Genomic DNA, 20376 nt, shown 5'->3' with positions numbered 1-20376 from the left:
GAGATAAATTGGTATTGTCATTATTGTCGATACATTAGTGGCATGATTTAAATGCACATCATTGGTTGTTCAATTATGCATACGAATTAAAAACAAAATGGATGAAAACAAAACAAAGGATCGATGAGAAAGAGTATGGGCTGTTTTATTGAACAAATTGTGGGGAATCGAAGTTTCATTTGCGCAGCACTTTAATCCTCAATTAACGGATCTAACGGCCTTTCCAAGCCAGTAAATCGAAATCTTTGAAGTAGGCCGGCAGATTTTTATTTTTTCCCCAACTTTTCCTTTCAAAAAACGTTTCTAAAATAGCTTTCAAAGTGCCATTATAAATTTTCACGGAAAGCGCTTGAAAAGTACAATTTAAAGGCAGTAGGAATCGGTTGCACGTACGATACACGCGTCAGGCGCAGGGACTGATTATTACCATTTTTCCACAATTAAGAAACAACTCCCGCCCTCCAAACCGGAAGTCGCGCAATTTATCGCTCAGCTGAAAATTCTAATACCCGAAGCAGTGCACGTACGAGCGGAAACTACAGCTCACGGGCCACAGCGGCCAAAGTTCAACGATAATTTAACCTACCAAGGCATACGAAAAAAGAATGTATGCATTATTCAGATCAAGTTGGCCCCTGCGTCTCTTCATTTAAGGGATAACGATCCACCAAGATCTGCTAATGAAAGGAGGCGAGTTTGTTTAATGTACGTGGTCGTTAAACTTGTAATACACATCAGGGAGCTCAGGTATACGCCAAAGCGCTGGAAATGGTTATTTGATCCACAAGATCGAGAGATTTGGTTCGCAATCCAGGGTAACTCGATATAGTCACCTTTAGATCATTCGCATTCGATTTACACTCTCCCGAAAACACATTTACGTACAATAGTTTGGTAAAGAACTCGCCGAGTCAAAGTTTCATCCCCCTTGGACCGAAAAAAACGCCTAACGAAGATTGTGCCAAGAGAGAGAGAGAGAGAGAGAGAGAGTAAAAAGATGAGTTTATATAACAAGGGTGCAACAGCAGGCGAATTTTGAGTGGGACGGAGTTTTAATGCGTCCTCTCGAGGTGGTGGGGTAGAGCTTACCAGTTATCGAAGCTGGAAATTCCGAAGTGGTGCTAAGTGGAACGCGAAGATGGATAGACACTTGGCGCGGCTGCCTGGGGCTGATGGGGAACGAAGTTTCCCGGGAGAGGACAGAGACGGCCGTCGAGATTGTCGCGAGGCGAGAGAGATACGGGAACTCTAGGCTCGTCAGCGTATTGGCACGTAATTTCGCCCGAGATGCTCACCACCCCACCTTCTCCATCTCTCGTTCGCTTTCTCTTGGATTATGGACTTAACGAAGTTGACGCGAAAATCTCGGCGCTCCATCGGAGATGTAGACTCTTATGCAAGGCTCATCCGTTCACTTTTTTTCTTAAGGCAAGCAAGAAGTGCTTGACGGACGTTTGATGTGATCACGATTCCTCTCTGACAAAGGAAGACCAATTCGACACACATAAGAAAGTTTTTTTTTTTTTTTTTTGTTTTTTTTTTTACGTTATACGGATCGTAGAGGTGAGACAGCTGACACATAAGATGATTTAAAATTCTGAATATTTATCAGTTAGATCCTGCATAATGTGACTTTTTATGATATCATATGTATGTATTATTCTTTTGGAGTCACAGCAATAAAAAAAATCTCTTTTATGTCACGATGATGTAATAATGGTAGAGTCGTTGTTGAACCTGCTAGTAAAAAACTCGGAACTGATTTCAACTTTAAAAATACTGTGTCACTTGTAAATATAACTTGATTACATTAATGAAAAAATCTTCAAATTAAGTTTATCAGTGAAAAGACAAAAAAAAGGTCATTAATTTCCTGATAATATCATGCTTTGTGTTTAACCCAGCCAATAATCTCTATGCAAAAATCTTGCTGCTGAATAAAGTATTCAAAGCCCGTATTGACACCAATTCACCTCATTGATGTCGATCAAGCCTTTTATTATCTTCCCTTAATCACGTCAAATCTCACTTAGAGCTTCAACCACTGCCCTCTATCTATCCGTCTCTGTCCTTCATCCCACCCCTCTGCCATTAAACCTACTCCTTTCGCCTGTAGTTCAGAACCCAATCTTTCCTTTGATCGCATTATCTTCGAAAGCGACTTTTCATACTTTTTTTTTTTTTTTATTACTTGAGCCCAGCTTGAGCACAAAATTTTCCTGGTACCGATTATGACGAGAAAGAGTGAAAAGAATACAAGAATATCGAATTATTCTTTATTGGCATACGCCTTTTTATGCATTATCTGTTGCTGTGCACATATTTACAAAAAATAATAATTAATTTTATAGATTAATGTTTTTCCAATTTATAATTAATGTTGTGGATTAATGTTTTTCCACACTATCGATCTTTCTGATTATCTTTTTTTTTAGTTATACAGAATGAATTACAGAAACGTGAACGTAGGAAGTTTACCTTGAGTTTACCTTGATTAAGGAACAGCCATATTGTATAATTGATCTAATAAAGAATGAAAATTATAGTAAATGACGTTTTGTCACAACTTGACCGATTTTTCATTGTAAAAATTTCCAAACTTTTTCCTTCGTGTAGCTATGATTTTCCCGGTCAACGATCACTGCTTGCGAATAACTCAACATGCGTTTTCCACCATGAATCACAAGCTGTTCGTCGCCCCGATTTATCGCTTGAAAAAGCATAACGTGCAAGAAAGAAAAAAAAAAAAAAAAAAAAAAAAAAAAAAAAGAGCAAAGTCAAGCTTCAAAGCCGCAGAATAGCAGACACGCGAACGAAACACATACAGCACAAGCTTTAGAGGTAGAGGGCTCTGAAACGGCCCGTAATTATTGCCGGCGTCGAATTAGTTTCTGAAAGCTTTTACGTACACACGCATGCATGCACACGTACACACGTGACTTTTTACCCTAGTTTGTGTATATATATATATATACACGTTTACGTGCTCAGGAAAGTTCCTCCTTGAATTGCGAGTAATTATGCGAACGAGAGCCAGTCCCTCCACTTTTTCCCTCCCCCCCAGTATACGCGTACATTATATCTGTTTTTCAGTGCTTCGATCGCAGAACCAGAACCCCGTACCTTTATCCACTAAAGCGCCGTTACATAAACAGAGTCGTTGTGCCCACACTGAAAAAATAGACTCTCAGCGAATCGGCTTGTTTGCACGGACAATTTGTCGTAGTAATTTTCATAGCCAAGGGTACGCGCGGGCTTTTACCGGACGACCGTTTCATAAAGCTACTGCCTTCATTTTTGCGCTAATTAGTTTCTGTACGTGGACGGTATATATACATATAAGTACCAGCAGGCCAGAACCGCTTGATCCTATGTGTAGGTGTATAGAAGACTCGGGGCTAACTTTTCGAGCCAAGTTTGCGCAGTATAATGCAGCGGATAAATCGTCCGTGATGATGGCAATGATGATGTCACCTCCTTAATTGAGTCAGCGTGTACTCGTACAGGGTTCATTATGTTCAGGATCTGTTTTATTATAAAAATTTAACTTGTAGTCTTGTGACGAAAAATTATTTCGAAAAACCTTGCCAAAAGGTTCTATGTTGACTCGCAGAAGAAAATAAAGACTTTTAATTTTCACGTGTAGTGTATTGTTACGTGGAAAAAACCGTGGCTTGGGGTGCATGCAAGATAAACAAGAACGTTTTACATTCGACAATTCTTTACTGCTTGGTATATTGAATAATTCAATCAAATTTAATACCAAAAATAAATTTTGCGGGTGAAACATTCGATTAATTAATTTTTTTAATGTATTTTGACCTCCTAAACAGAATTTTGGGTGGTGGGTCATTTCGACGTAATTGATATTATTATGACGTAACTGCTTAAACACATCTCGCTATGGCCTTTATTCATGTATATTTTGTTACACATAGAACTCGATATTCTATTTCAAAGTCTCATTAAAAATCCGTTTTCTGAAAATTATTTGCTTTCTTATCAACAAAGACCTGCACACCTGCTGGATCCTATCAATTGATCACAGAGTTGCTGTTGCTATACAATTTTCGCTATTACAGTAAACAATGTCCCGTCAAAACTCTTACTCTTTGAGCATTAATGGTTGCACGCTCGGCTTTGCTGAATGACGGCTAGCATAAGTGCAGGCTTGCTTAGTTATCAGCTTTATTTTTCACATACGTGTGCTCCATCCTCTCCATTCAATCTGCTTCTAATTGAAGTCTCATTAATTGCAAATAAATTCAAAAATGGATTAAAGACTTCTTGTCTAATCAAAAACTGATGCTAATAGTTTTAGTAAGGATCTATAATGGTGTTTTTCTTTACGCTGCACCTACTGCACCGAGTAATTTATATGACAAGGAATAAAATTATCAAAGTTTGTCTTATATTTACAAAAAAAATGTTGTCCCACCCCCCCGGTATCTGCTTTTCAAAAATTCAATAAAAAATCAAAAAATTAGTATGCACACTGATTGGCAACCCTATTCAACTAACAGTTTTTATTCAATTAAAATAAATAATGTTGCCCAAAACACTAAGTCCACTCGGCTGATGTTGAAAATATAGTTGGCATTTAATCGGCGAGCTTGACTGTCAAATACATTTTTAGTATGATTGCAAGTTCGCCTAATTCCCACATGTGTTTACTCAATGAAGCACAGATGATTTACATTACGTACGCGTGCACTCTTCGATGATTTAGCGTGTCATATACACTCGTGACCTTGACTGTGTGAAAGATGCGTATGAAAAAGTGACTCAACTATAGTGCTAATAGCTCGTCTACAAACTCGATCCCAGTCCATTCCAATTACAGTCATATCTGGTAATGCAGTGGTCAGAACATCCATCTATTTCGTAAAGACAAATGTGGGTAGCCGAGGTCCCATTCGTCACACAGGATAATTATGTTTTGTATTTTTTATAGTATTTAATATATGTCTTGAAGTAAAATAATTACATAAAAAAATAATTGATGATTAAAAATTTGATGAATAAAAAAATTATGAACTAAGAATTATTTTTACTTCATTTTTTGGAATACATCATCATGACGTCCAAACACAACGTGACACTAAACTATTTGACGTGAGGTTTTCATATAAGAAGTACCAGATTTTACTATACTGTTTATACTGTTCGATTCAAACATGGTAATAAAAAAATGTTTTTAGTTGAGAGATGTCTGAAGCAAAAGACAGATTTTTGCGTGGATCAGCATATTTTTCGCTTGCAATTGGAAATCCCTGAGTTGCCTGGCGACAACCTGGCTGTTGGTCAACGATCAATCAACCTCTCATTCTCCGACGCATACACCTTTACGTAATGGAAGTTTACTTGAGTCGACTCGTGCTTCACTGATAGGCACCTTTGGATAAATTAACTCCAGGCCGTCAGAGTGTTTATGAAAATTCGAGCTAAGACAATGACTCGCAGAAAAACTCTCTGTGTGTATGTGTGTGTGTGTGTGTAAATGTTGAGCTCCCGTTGTTTTCAAGCAGACAGGGAATTTACAAATTGACTCACGCACTCGTCTCGTGACGTACTTACCTTATCTTTTCTTTATCGCGAGGAAAAAGTTTTCACGTGATATACAAACTTTTATTTTACTGCGCTTACGCGTGTACTTTTTTTTCCAAGCAATTCTAGTACGCTGTGCTAGTGTGAATCGCTTTTGCCAACTGCTCTGGTCGTTCTTTGATATAAAACTCAAATTGTACTTTATATTAGTACCTTTACATTAAATATAAAATAAACATTGAACTTCCATCGTGATCTTGGAATATATATCGGAAAAGAAAAAAAAGTTCATATGTACAGTTTGTAGCTACACTGTCTGTGATCTTAATTTTAACGCCCAATATCATAAAAAAAACATTTATACTATTTAGCAAAAGAATTTCTTTCGACTGAAGCTCTAAAGAACTAAGATCTTTTGTTAACCTTTCAAAATTTAAATAAAAACGAGAGATTCAGAAAATATAGTAGTAATATTTTTGTGCTGAACAAAAAAATACAGGTTTAATTTAAATATGAAATTTTTGTGTCATTAAACACCAGAAACTATAATATCTGTTTCCAAGTATCTATACAAGGAATTATCTGCATCGATCTCCTCACACCACTATCCATGTCCCAAAAAATCCAAATACTCATCGAAGCGACAGTGGCCAGCTAAAAAAAAATATATACTGAAATATGCTTTTCAGGTCGTAACCGCCAACCCACAAAAGAAATTTATTCATAAAAAATACCCACAAAAAGCCAGCCATTATTTTTGCCTTTACACTTTTACATTTTAATTTTTCAGTGACCAGCAAACTCCAGAAAATTAATAACCAATATCGCTCTGAACTGTCTCCTACCCTCCTCTACATTCTGGTCGATTCTAAATTCATTTAGCACAATGCCTTGAAATCCCCTTTTATGAGGAGACAAGCAGTATGGAAGCGAGTTATTTGAGAGGAAGGGTCTGGTATTGTCCACTGCGTTATACCTACCAGGGCATCGAATATGAGAATAATATTGAGCCCTATCAGATGGAGCTAGGTGACAATGGGTGGACGAGTATTTTCTGAAAAATATTCGGGGTAAAACCCAGGTGTATGGGTAATATTTTATGAACCAATTTTTAATCTTTTTAATTAATTAAACAAATCAATTGAGCTAACTTATAGAACTGAAAGCTTAATGAACAGGAGTACGATTTAATGAGGGGTCGGTACGTTGAGTATAATATTTTCATAGTATTTTTATTAATTAATAAAAATTAATTGGATGCTGAATTTGTGTAAAAAACTACCAGGCAAGTCTACTGCAAAGTACAACACACAATATTGGTATCATCCCCTCAAAATTATACGAAGTATTTTATTATTATTATATTTATATTGGTAAAAACTAGATTTAAAAAAAAAAAAAAAAAAAAAAACATTCGAAATACATTTTATAGTACACAAGATACAAATAATCTTTAGAAAATATCTCTGTGTGAGAATGTGAACAATCAGGCAAACCCCAACAAATTTTTTCTAAAAATTGTACTTTTATATCTGATTAAAGTTATTACCATGATTTCATCATTTAATATTTTTTTAATATTTCCATTCTATGTAACATAAAAATAACTTTTTAAAATTTTCTAATAACTGTGTCATATTCTTCAGTTTTATTTTTTTTTTTATTTTTTTTTTTATTAACAAAATACGAAAAATTGTGAATTTAAGTTATTACAATATTTAAATGAAAGAAAAAAAAAAATTGATTTTTTTTTGGTAAAAAGTTTTTTAATTTATTTTTAAAGTAGTTCTACTTGAGGAATACCGAATAAAAATAGATTTATTTTTGATTTTTTATCCTTTTTATTAACACAGCACTGATTTATTTATTTAATTAATTATTTAATTAATTCCAGGACTTTAAATACTTATTTTTAAATGATAATATTTACTTAGAATATAACTACCATTTTGGACCTCACCAAGGATCTTCAAACTATTTTTCGATTATGATTTTTAAAAATTTCATGCTATATTTTGGGTATAAAATCAAAATTGTTTTATAAAATGATTAAGTTGAGTTGAGTCTTTATTCCAAGTTATTCTGGTAGAATATAAGAATTTTTTTTTTACTGAAATCCTACGGTTTTTTAATTAGTTATATCTCAGGAAACAGCTGAATGATTTTAATGATTTATTTCTGGAAATATTCGTTTTCTTATATTCATTGGAGACTAAATATAAAAATACAATTTTTCACCTCACTATGGATCCTTAATAAAAAAAAATGTAATTTATTCTCAATTAAATTTTCACTGGAATATATGTATAATATGTATAGTGATTCAATCAAATTCTGATAAGATAATATGTATTACTCGTACATAAAATTATCATTACAGTATGAATTTATGGTAGTTTGATTACTTTATTTTTTTTTTAAATTAATTTTTTGTATAAGAATCACATATTTTTTGTCCACAATATTAGTGTACGTTCGACATTATTCATAAAATAAGCAGCCATTTAATTGAAGAATAAAGAGTTGTACATTACATTTCAGGAGATAAATCAAGCTTGATTGTTGAAAGAAACCGTAGTTCAAGAAAACTTTGTGCCAGTAAATTGGCAGTAGTTTTTTAGGTTACTGAAAGTTATCTTTAGTTTCGAAGACACGTAGATAATTGTACACGAACAAAAAATGACAAAAAAACGTTTTTTTTTGTTCTGAAAATTCTTCTTTGATACTAAAAATGTGTCACTTTCTTTGAAAAACTGATCTCAAAATCTTTTGATCAGTTTTTTTCTAGCGTAGTACAAAAACCAATTATTTTTTCGTGTAAAAAAAAAGGGTAAGAGATTTTTTATTAAAAATCAATGGTTTTTATTCATTACACATTGATTTAAAATACCAACTTGAAAAAAAAATTTGTTTATTTTTTATCAACTGTAAAATGAAAAACACCATTAAAAAAACTTAGAAACTTATTGTTTTGTCCAAAAATTTTTGCACGCCAGATATATGCTGTTAACGTTTGATTATATCCTATTTTAGACGTTAATGTAGAGCAAGATACTGTCGATTATAATAAGTAATTTTAAAGTGATCAATATTGTAAAAGCTTAGTTGGCTAATTTGGCACGGTCTAAAGCTTGATTGAATTTTAATTAACTTACATGAACTTGAGTCTCTTTGAAAAAAATAAATGAGCTTTTTAATTTCAACGCAGTGCTTGCACATCAAATACTGTCCTTAAATATGCAATATGAGGCCTAAAAGAATTTTGACAGAGCAAAAGCGTGAAATAAGTTTCGTATAAATTTGGAATTCACTTTTCATTGTGCAACATCGCAATTGTTACGTACACATTAACAGGATTCTCATTTCATTTTTTTTTATTTTTGCTAGAGGTGAAAAACTTTTCCACTGCACCAGGTGATACATTTATGCGTACGAAGGAGCTATGATAAAAACACTAACAGCAGCAATGCGATCATTTTAAATTACGAAAAGTTTGTGTCGTCCGGTAAGGTATACAATGAAGGATCTATATAGTGCAGTTAGGAAAGTCAACATATTGCTAAAACCGAGAGTAGCTACAAAGACAAGAAAAGAAAAGGAAAAAAAGGAAGAAAGGAAGGATGCGAGTTACAGCGAGAGGAAGACAAGCAGCGCGTATAGCTGAGGTAAAATCTCATTTGGCCACAGACGGCGGGAAGGACGAAGGGATACAATTACGTCGAGTTTGTTGGCTTTACGACGTCGACGACGAAAATATCCGTCGCTGCTAAATCGCGTCTCGCGAGAGCTCGCTCTCTTCCTTCCTGTTGTGTTTTCTCTCTGATCCGTGCGTATTACACTGCACCTGCACACCCATACACGCACGTAAAACCATCCGAAATGGGATCAGTTCTTCGTCGTCTATGTCGTCGTCGTCCTTGCGTGAAGCAGAGATCTCGGCAGAGATGTTGCACTTAAGTCTCGTTTACTAACTGCCGCAGTTTTATGCAGTTTCTCATGTTATTTTTATTTTGCTTCCATTTAAATAAACAATGACCACACGAGACTTGAAATTTTTTTGTTCTTGCTGTGTCCTGCATTACAAATAAAAGTTCTAGCTGCGTAAAATGAGTTATCAAATCTAACGTCACTCAACTCTAAATTCTTACTTTTACTTAAAGCGCTAACTCAGATTCGGGTATAATGTGAGCAAGCGCCTTCTTCAAGAGATTACATGATGATTAGAATATTGTCTATTATTTCTATGTTATTTAACATAACAATTTATGTGATGTATTAATGAATATTTGATTACATTTTTTTACCAACTCTAAAATAGTACAATGTACGCTTGATTTTTGTTTTGTCAATTTACTCTAGAAGCATTGTTTTTATTATTTTTTTTAATATCCCTACAACTTCAATTTTTTCAAGACTTATTAATTTTTGAGAAAGTTTGTGTTTCAAAAAAATTAATTGTAAATTAAAACTTTAGACAAGGCAGAATTTAACGAATGTTACCTTAGTTAATATAAAAAAACAAACCTTTCTGTGTGCTCGCATGCTGTGATTAGAAATTTTACTTCACAATTTTCCAATAATAGTATCTATGACTGCTAAGAATTGATAACTTCAACTGTTGCACTGACTTACAGGTAGCATGAACTAATATTGAAAAGAAGCTGCCTTATAAAAATTATTGTAAATTTTATCATTATTATTTGGTTTGAGGTACGTGTTTTAAATAAATATCTGAAAGACAATAGTGATGACAAAAATTATTTAAAAAACTATTGTGTCAAGTGTGTTCGCTTTCTATTGGATGAGTTCTGTTTTAGTTACTCAAGCTGAAGCTATTTAGTTATTTTGTTGCAACAACGTTGTGAAACATTAACTAAGCTGTAACAACTGAACTAAAACTAAAACTACTCCGCTTGAAAACAGAGACTGTTAAAAGAAATAAGTTATTTTAAGGATACCAAAGATAAGATAAATTATAATCCATGAGGGATATCCGAAATTAAGAAGATTCACCCAAATAACGAATCACTCGGAAGTCTGTGTATTATAAGCTTTTGTTTTGAGAGGTGAATAATGTCAGTAATTGCATCGATGAAAGGCACACATTCAACGTTATCTTAAGCCTTATCTCTTGAGCTCGATCACGTGTAGTCCAGTCTATTGAGAAGTATATAAAGTTTACTCACATGTCGGAGTTTCAGAACAGTAAGCTGACAATGGATCTAGCGTTTATCTTACCTTCTTCAGTCATATGTCTCTTGATATACCTTTATCTAGTCAAAAATTACAACCACTGGTGCAAGCAAAATGTACCCCACGAACGGTATCCAGTGCCAGGTTTCGGACACATTTTGCCATTGTTCACTCTACGGCACCACATGGGTACGTTGGTCCAAAAGTTCCACCTGGCCATGGGCAAGAGCAGCATGTACGGATGCTACGTCATGAGGACGCCGGCGATAGTTTTACGTGATCCAAATCTCATAAAAAACGTGCTCCAAAGTAATTTTTCAAGCTTTTGCAATAATCTACTATCAGTGCACGAGCACGAGGATCCCATACTATCCAAGAATCCATTTTTCGCCAAGGATGACTTGTGGATGGAGTCAAGAGTGTTATTGTCCAAGAACTTTTCCGGCAAAAGATTAAAGTGCATGCTTGTTGTAGTTTCACGTGTGTGCGATAAAATGATGAAACACATAAACAAATTTCACAAGGATGATGGTGGAGCTGAATTTGAATTGAAGGATCTGTTTTCGAAGGTCAGTGCAGAAGTTATAGCCAATTCGGCCTTTGGAATGGAGGGACACAGCTTCGAGAATCAGCCTGGAACTTATTCCATCGTTAATATCGCCAAAGATATTTTTGACCCCAGTATTGTGAGGTACATTCATCAGTTGATACTATATTTCCTACCTAAGGTTGCTAAGATCTTGAGGATAGGTATCGTACCAAAGGAAACCAGTGATTTTATTAAGAACCACATTAAGAATTTCGCCACGACAAGATTGCAGAGTGGAGAGGTAAGTGGTGATTACTTGCAATTTTCCATGGAAGATCTGAGCGTAACTGACGAGGATATGTTGATAGCCAAGGCAACGTCTATACTCTTCGATGGTTACGAGACCACGAGTTCCGTTCTAGGATTCATGATCTACCGTCTCTCTGAAAACGTAAAAGTACAAGATAGGGCTCGCGAAGAAGTTATGTCAGTATTACGCAGATTTGATAATAAATTAACCTACGAAGCTGTAAATAATCTTGATTATTTGGAGCAAGTGATGATGGAGACAATGAGACTGCACCCGGTGTTTGGTGACATTATCAAGATCTGCAATAGTGAAATCACATTAGAGGGGTACGACAAATTGTCTTGTCAGCTGAGACCAAAGGATATCGTTATCATTTCGACCATGGGAATGCACATGGATGAGGAGTTTTGGTCCAATCCCACGGAATTTGAACCTGACAGATTTGATCCGAAAAACCTATCAAAATGGCACAAATACACCTTTTTAGGATTTGGGACAGGACCAAGGGTATGTCCGGGAAAAAGGATGGGCACAATGATTGTGAAGGCCATAACTGCTGTATTGCTGAAAAACTATACTTTACGGAAATCACCGAGGATGAAAGGACCCCTAAGATTAAATACTAGCACGTTTGCAGCGGTTGTTGATGATGGTTTGTGGGTGAACTTTGAAACGATCAAGAGTCATGATTAGGTAGTTAAGTTTTGCAGGAATCGACATTATAATATTGTTTTGTAATTATTTACACATTGTAAATTAAGTGTAAGAGTGTTAATGATATTTTTAATGCTTAAATTATAAGAATACAACTAATAAGTTTTTAATTTACATTTTTTGTTTGAAAAAAATATGTAAACTCATCTATTCCCAGTAAAAACTGCGCTTGCTAAATGTATATCATCATGCTTGAATGTTTATAAGTATAACAATGAAAACGAGATAAAGATTTTACATAAATGAATGAAAGCTCTCGGTCGATGAAGTTTTAAACACGTTATTGATTCCAAACCGAATAAAATTATTTTTACTCCGTTAGATTTTCATCTATAATTTAATTACCTCTAATCCTTAATATTCGATAATCTTTTACTTAATTAGAACTCAGGATAGTGAGATAAAGATGGAGATTTAAAGTGATTTTATTACAAGCTCGTTTGTCTACCATACGATCCATACAGTTTAGATACATGGTTATCAAATAATAAATTTACATATGACAAAATGCAAGGAGTTTTTTGTGTGAATAGAAATAAATTTACAAATGTGGAGTTAAAACAGCTTAAGACTATGTTCCGATACCGGTATTACAAATAGACAGATGACATAACTTTATGCTATAAATTATACATAAAACCGTAGTCTTAACATTTGATTATTTATTTAATTACAATAAATCTTCATAGGGCATGAAGTGCCATACTGTAAGCCTAGATACTGTTTCACTATTTTATCCCTTTTTAGGTTCCATTTCCATTTCTCTTCAAAGTTAAATAAGACAAGCATACGTCTAGGTGATGAAAGTGGGAGGATTTACAAAAAAAAATTCAGGGGATATTAAAAAAAAAAAAAATAACAATAATAAATAAAGAACGATAACAAAGAAGGAGATGAAAGTGCTGAAAAAAGGGAGTTTTCAGGCTCGAAGCAACTACCAGGTTGTACGATAGCGTGCTCTCGTGTAACGTCGCCGTTAAATTAAGTGAAATGGAGCGGAGCAAAGAGAAAGCCATAGTATATACACGGGATGGACTGTAGGAAGTGGGTTGAGGGAGGCAAGAGTTAAGGTTCAGTTCAGGTGGTGGTGGAAGGAAAGGTAAACGATGTTACCTCGAAAGCAAGGAGCGCGTCTATTTTTGTTATTTCATTTTTTTCTGCAATTGTGGTTGATTAGAGCAATCGATGATTAAAGATGCAGAGAATTTTTCTGGAGCTCCAGCCATTAATAATTGGTAGATGAAAACTGTCATGCTATGTCAAATCAAAAAGTTTTATGAAAAAAGTTCCAATCAAGAATTAAATGAAATTGTTGATTACAATATGATTTAACTATGAATCACATATTATTTGAATTGAATACAATTTACAACGTCAATCGAGTCCGATAGATAAGTACACTTCAAGAAAAAAGCAAATAGGAGTAGACAAATTATTATTGATGACGTATTTTACAAAATATTTAAATTTGGTTGTTAATTGAAATACCAATCAATTAAAAATTTTAATTTGATTCTTGAATGAAAAGAATTTAAATTGAAAATTAAATTTGAATAGCAATTGTTTAATCGACAAACTAAATATTTCAGAGATTAGCGATAGATTGCATGACTATAATTATAAAAAAATAAAGAGAACATTGTGTTTATTTTTATCATGGATTAAAATAAAAATGAAATGTAAAATAGGAATGACAATAATAATATCACGCCAGGTCATATCACGCCAACAGACATGAAGATAAAAGTAAAGTAATTTTAGTTTTATCACTTTATTATCGATACAACTAATGTCTTGTAAGTGTACATGTGGTTATAAATTTAAGCAAATTTTTGAACAAACAATCAACTTTGATTTATAAAAATTTGTGTTAAAAAGAGTAACACGAAAGCTTTGCTTTAAAGACGCAAGTGCTCTCTTTTTATATTTAATCCGCTGATTAAGTACTTATCAGAATAGACAAAATAACGGCTTATAAAACTTACTCTAATTATTTCTCGATGACTTTGAAATTTCTATAAACTGTTGTCCACACCAGCAATTAAATATTTACGTTATTTTTACAGGTAACACGACAGAGTCACCCACCAAAGAGCCACTCTCGTTCCCGTGTTAGACAGTGCCCACCAACGGTCCAGAAGTTGACGGGCGATCAGTCCAAACGAAAATCCAACAGCCAAGTCCGAGCTCGAGACGAGAGAGCTTTGTACGCCGGTCGCGGGCCCTATGTTGTGCGGTGAGCTGGTGAACGGTGGGCTCGCGAGTGCAGGTGCTGTCTCGGTGCCCTGCGGCCTCGTCAGACTCGGGCTGCCCGGCTGTCTGAAGGCCGGCTCGAGGCCGGTCACCGGCTCGCCTTACGTCTCCATCCTGGCCGAATTTCTCGCCGCCAGCTATCTCGAGGAGGTGAGGCTTGCAGCCGAGCTCCGGGAGCAGCGGCGACTCGCGCTTTTGAGACACATGGCGGCCGATCCGCATCAGATGCAGCCCTTCGACAATCGCCACGGCATTGGGGACCTTGAGCTCGAACTGCAGGGCGACCCTGACGAGGATGTACTGCTCGGTGAGTTTTCGGGGGGGAAGAATCGTTTTAGCTGTTGAGAATGGGGCTTTATCGGACATACTTGATGTTTATTGATTGGACAAATAAAACAACGAAGGACTCAATAAAATTCTTTTTTTTTCTTCCATTCCGACGTAGGTAGTTGTAAGGAACTCAATATTTATTATTGCTTTCAATAAAACGATACGATACAGTTATTTTTCTTTCTCTTCATTTATACCACTGGCAGTAAACTAAAAATAACAAAAAGCGTAATTTAATTTGACTGTCGTTTTAATTGAATTTTCGTTTATTCGACGATGGCCGAGCGAGGAGATGTATCAACAGATGCAATAAAAATAGAAAAATAGAGCTGCGATGAGCCGCAGTGCTAAATTAACGTTGAAAAACGGCCAAACTTTCATTCGCGTAAACATTGTAGATGCAAAGGGACGAGTTCCATCGGCGACATCGTCGGGTGGAAAAAACAAATGATTAAGATGTATTTGAAAACAACGAGCGAGTGCTCGGCTGAAGCGCGAGCATAATAAAAATCAACACAATCCAGCTGAAATTGCGGCCACTGCGACGCGACACGGCACAGTTGCTGTGTTAGCTTCTCTGTTACGCGTCGAGTTTGCGGAACTAATTATTTGTTTTGAGACAAAGTGAAATTGCTTTTTGCTCTTTTTTGGATATATATCGACTTTTGTTTCGAGAGAAAAAGTAATAAAAATGATGTCGAGCCCTGAAAAAATAAGATGAAAAATATCCCTACTAATTTTTTTTTTTTTACCGCGAAATTACCTTCCTTTGTGTATGATTGCATGCAAGGGAAACATCTACTCGCAATGGATATTATGAAAGACGTGTAATTTTTTCCTTCATTATACTAAACAATTGCGTTATAAAATGAAAAACCATTAAAATATATTCTTTTTTTAAGTTGTTAATAAATTCGTATTAAAACTTGAGACTTAATTACAGCACAGTTTTCTCAACCGTTAAAGTCAAAGTCGGCCCCATTCACTTGCTTGAAAATAGGGTACATTCGTGTTTCTCTTCTATAGAGTTTTTATACAATTGAAACAACTTTGTACATTTGTATGGAACTCAATGATGATAATTACAGCTCATAATTATACAAAAGTTTATTAGTTGGTAAAATATGTTATTCGCAGGATTTAGTTTTATTTGTTTTTTTTTTTTTTTTCACTCCCTGAAAATGTTTACAATATCTGTCAAACTTTAGATGTACTGTAGTTTCCAAATAAAATTCTGTACGATCTTTCAAAAAGTTCTGTTACTGTAATGTTTTATCTTTTGAATACATTCTCAGTATTGCTATAACTAAAATTATTTTAAAGAATTAAAAGGGGGCATAAGAGGGGGAGACTTAAAATCTGGTAAGGGGGATGTCTGGTCTTCAGGACGAAAATTTAGTAAAAATTTGAGAGACAATTTCACAGTAGAAAACTACTAACAAATTATTTTCATACGCATGCCTCGATTTCTGATTAACTATCATTTATAATAATTTTTTTTTTCTGTTTTTATTACCTACCTCAAAGGGTTTTGATTATCACACGTATCTGATGTATTATTATTTGGTCTTCAAGTTAAAAATAAAATAACATAAAACTCGTCCATAAAACTATGCTTCCTGTTCTTATTGTCAATAATAAGAGACGATGAAATAATTCTTAAATTGAGATACCTGAAATAATTGATTGAAATAGTAAAATCTAAGTAACACTTTGATTTAATAAACAAACAAACAATATAAAATTTTTTTTAATTGAATTTTACAGTTAAAAAAAACTCACGATATAAAATCCAATAGCTGTATAATAACTCTTTGTTCTTATTGTGAGTAACAATCACACACGTAGAAATCAAACAACAGCATCAAAGGCGGGCGTAAAAGCATCGAATTTAAAACAAACGTATTATTAACGAAAGGTTTGATCGAGTTAACGAACTGTTTTTCCAAACAACAGAGTACGCGCTCACATATCTCTCTTGAAAATGCTCAAACAAATGTTAAAAAAAAAAAAACTGCAAAAATTTATCGAAAACTCCACAAAGAGAAATCCAACAGTGGCGCGCGCTTTTCCCCTCTTTGGCAAGAAGAAGCCTGTGTACGGCTGAATTTTTTTTTTTTAAGTGCAGGGATGGGAGTTTTGGATACGTGAATTCGTGGAAAAAAGAAAAAAGAAAAAAAATGAAAAAAAAACGATTGTGGGTGGAGAAAGGAGAAAGATGGACGAGTCGTTTTGTAAGCATGTATACAAATGTATACCTGTGCAGAAAAAGTAATGTAAAAGCCACTACGCACTACGCTTCTTCGTCTTTTTCCGTATCGCTTCTTTCTCTACTTTATTTATTGTCAAAAAGGAGAGCTACTTGTGTTTTTTCTTCTTTCACGTTGACGTGTGTACACCGTTGGGACGCGCTTGTTCCCCGACTCTTGGAGCCTCATTCCCTTTTTTTCGATGAGTGTCGTGCTTACATGCGAGTAAAAATTCTGCAAATTGCACGTAAAATTTTCCCTTCGATCAAAAGCGTACACAAGAATTAATACTTTATTGCCAGGGTATACTTGCACCTTGAGCTTGCATGATAATCCCTTCGTCCCGTACATTCCTGAACCATATATATCATCTGGGAACGCTGGCATTGTTGTCGTATTGTTCTGATTCAACTGATCGTTGAGTCCACATGTCCGTTGTGTATCTCACTGTCAATGTTGTCGTAACCCGGCTTGGAACTCCATTACGAGCCGCTAAATATTTAGTTCGCCACGTAAAGTGCGTAAAACGATGTGCATTGTTGTCGAAGTTGGGTTGTTGTTGTTGCGGATAACGAGGAAAATACACGCTCCATGGGCCCTCGAAAGTAAAAGCAAAACGTTGCACGCTTGTGTATGGCCACGAACAAACGAATAACAACAGCATCCGTTGATCGTCTGACTCGAGCTTGACTTGTACTACTGAATTTTTCAATCTGGAGAAAGAGGAGGTTGTGATTTCTTTTTTCAGTCTACCATACAATAAATGTTTGTGTCACAAGACTAAACGAGAGGCTGTTTTTATTGTTGTTGTTGGGTATAGTAGCTTTGAATTTTTTATCCGAAACAGAGTGTAGCAGTAACCTTTTTTATCTCAGCAGCTCTTGCACAAAGTGCAAAAAGGATTTTTAATATTTCAGTTTCAGTCACTGGAAGTAGAAGAGAGAGTATTCAAAGCGAGTGAATCCAAAATGTTTTTGCCATCCCAAACGAATCATTCAAACCCGCGAAATAGCAACCGATGCAAAGATCTGTAAGGTGTGCACAGTGGCGAACCACCACTCAATTAAAGGCTCCTCGCGTGTACTACTTAAAGAAAAAAAAAAAAAAAGAAAAAGAAAAAAAAAAGAGGGGCAATCGAAGAAACCTGCGGGGGAAGCCTAGTTAATTCCCGAAGACGTCTAGACGAATTTTCTCCTATTTCCCGGTGGCTCCTCTTCGCGCCAGCTTCCATCCGCGCGCGTGTGGTAAATTCGGTGGGCGGGTGCAGCTCTAAATCTTGATAAACACCGACGGAAGGGGATTGTTAACGGGCACCGTTATTTCGCGAGCTAGTGGAGAAATGAGACCGGGGAGGGCAGGGATGGATGAACGGTGGTGGAGAATGAGGAGCGGCGCCGCTGGCGAGTAAAAAACACTGAAAAACAAGAGAGGAGTACCGCTTGCTCGGGGTAGGTGGGAGGGGGGGGGCGTTGGACCGGCTCCAGAAAGAACGCCCGAGGCTTGGTGTGGAACAATCGTTATTTTGGGGATAACAGCGGCAGATGGTGAGGTTGACGATTTTTTTCCTTTGTTTTTCAACGGGGGAGCTTTCGGGGATTCAATACTGCTCCTCTGTCCCTTGCTCTATTGAATGCGAAAGTTGGCTTGGGCGAGGCTTTTATGTAGAGGCTTCTTTACGTCAGCCGACTGTGAAAATTTTTTACGAGCATGCGTGTGAAGACACTTTCGTCATTGTGTTGGTCCTTACAGAGATAACCCGAGGGGGAGGGGGGGGGGTAAGGGAGAGGGTTGATCTTGATTGCTCGAGTTGCGTATGGATACTATGAGCTTGACGAGCTGCCAAGAATATCGAATGACTATGGGTGCGGGTATTTTAATTCGAGATCCTTATCTCGTTCTCCTTGTCCTTTTTGTTTTTCGTGTTACACACCAGCTCTCGGGATCAATATTTGCATCGGGGGGAAGAGCAGTTCATTTCCCGCGAGTGGAGCCAAAAATAAAATTTCGCTACGGCGGGGATTACATTTTTTAGCTGAGGCTGGATTTTCCGGGGAATTTCTGCCTTTGTTGAGCTATTTTGATAACTGTGGCTCTGTTTCGGAAATGGAAACGTGCACTTATTATACGTTATGATTACGTTTATTTTAAATATTTAAATATTTTAAAAATATTCAATATTAGGGTACTTTATAAGATATTTTACTGTTTAAAATCACTGTTTGATTATATCATCTAATGAAAGGTATCCTGACTAGAGAACTTGTAACAGCATTACATTATATAGGCTCCTTAAGGCCCAGATTATAGTCTCTTTGAGGTTGGTGAATTCCAAGAGCTCATGTTTATTTATGGGAGGATTTATAGTCCTTGGAAACAGTGTCCGAGTGTTAGGAAAAATAATAGCAAAATACGAATGTCGAATGACCAGGTCATAGAGTGCGTGAGGAGACCCTGAACGAAATCGGAAGAGGGTAATACAGAGGAAAGAAGGAATACAAGCGAGTTAACGCAATAACGTTTCAATTCGAGGACGGATATTGCTCGGAGGCGATTGCCTTCCTCCCCCCCCCCTTCCGGCCGGAGCATTCAGGCCATTCTCCCGGCGAATTTCCTTGATTAAGCGAAAAAGACTTCATCAAAGTTCGATTCGTCCCAGCCATTCGATGCTCCTGCAGGAGCAACTGCCCCCTTTATCTTTTGTAAGAAATTTAAGACGAGGATCTTTTTTTCCCTTCCCGTTAGATTCTCTCTGACCTCTGAGAGTATAAGTTAGTACCGCACCGTTTTTGCATAAATTTGTCGGGGAATCAAACGTCCGATTAATTACCTTTCAAATGAAGGGAATCTTCGATTTGACGGTAAGTAATCCAATAGTTCTTACTTGGATCCTCATCATCCCCGTACTAAAAAAAAAAGAATCTCAACTTTTATTTTCCTTCGAGTTGAACGGAGTAAGAAGAATAGCCAGCATCTTCTCTGATTAGTTCCGAGCTCTTGCTTAGTCTTATTTTTCCTGTAATGCGTTCGTAAATATCCCAACGAAGCTGTAAACACGTAATCGTAAAAGAGTATAGTCCAAAATTCCAAGGAAAGCAGATTAGAAAAAAAAAGAGCAATAAATATAAGTACGACTCTGAAAACATCATGACTCGACTGTTCTCTCGCTTCGGCTAGGGGATGGAACATTAAAGGTCTATGTTTTCTGGCCACCTACATATGTATATCTTGGAAAAAAAATGCAAGAGCCAAAA

General features: G+C 35.9%; 3 protein-coding genes across 3 annotated transcripts in view; all 3 read left to right on the top strand.

The window, feature by feature from the left end:
- The window catches only part of LOC106636928 (aldo-keto reductase family 1 member B1), a 403668-nt gene that overhangs the window by 57409 nt on the left and 325883 nt on the right, over positions 1 to 20376 (top strand). The window lies entirely within an intron of this gene.
- On the top strand, positions 10764 to 12895 carry LOC106636962 (cytochrome P450 6l1-like). The gene has a single exon (XM_014349529.3). The coding sequence runs from the start codon at positions 10764 to 10766 to the stop codon at positions 12270 to 12272; it is 1509 nt and encodes a 502-aa protein (XP_014205015.3). The 3' UTR covers positions 12273 to 12895.
- The window catches only part of LOC106636960 (protein Fe65 homolog), a 94794-nt gene continuing 88783 nt past the window's right edge, over positions 14366 to 20376 (top strand). The window contains exon 1 of the mRNA XM_089593182.1: positions 14366 to 14853. Within this exon, the coding sequence (XP_089449308.1) occupies positions 14520 to 14853 (334 nt within the window). The 5' untranslated portion in view covers positions 14366 to 14519. The remainder of the gene's footprint in view (positions 14854 to 20376) is intronic.

Source organism: Copidosoma floridanum, unplaced genomic scaffold, assembly GCF_036245765.1.
Source record: "Copidosoma floridanum isolate Cflo_tuat_1 unplaced genomic scaffold, Cflo_Japanese_pri ptg000019l, whole genome shotgun sequence".
NCBI lineage: Eukaryota > Metazoa > Arthropoda > Insecta > Hymenoptera > Encyrtidae > Copidosoma > Copidosoma floridanum.
Note: the sequence above shows the minus strand (reverse complement) of the source record. Positions and strands in the feature narration are given on the sequence as shown.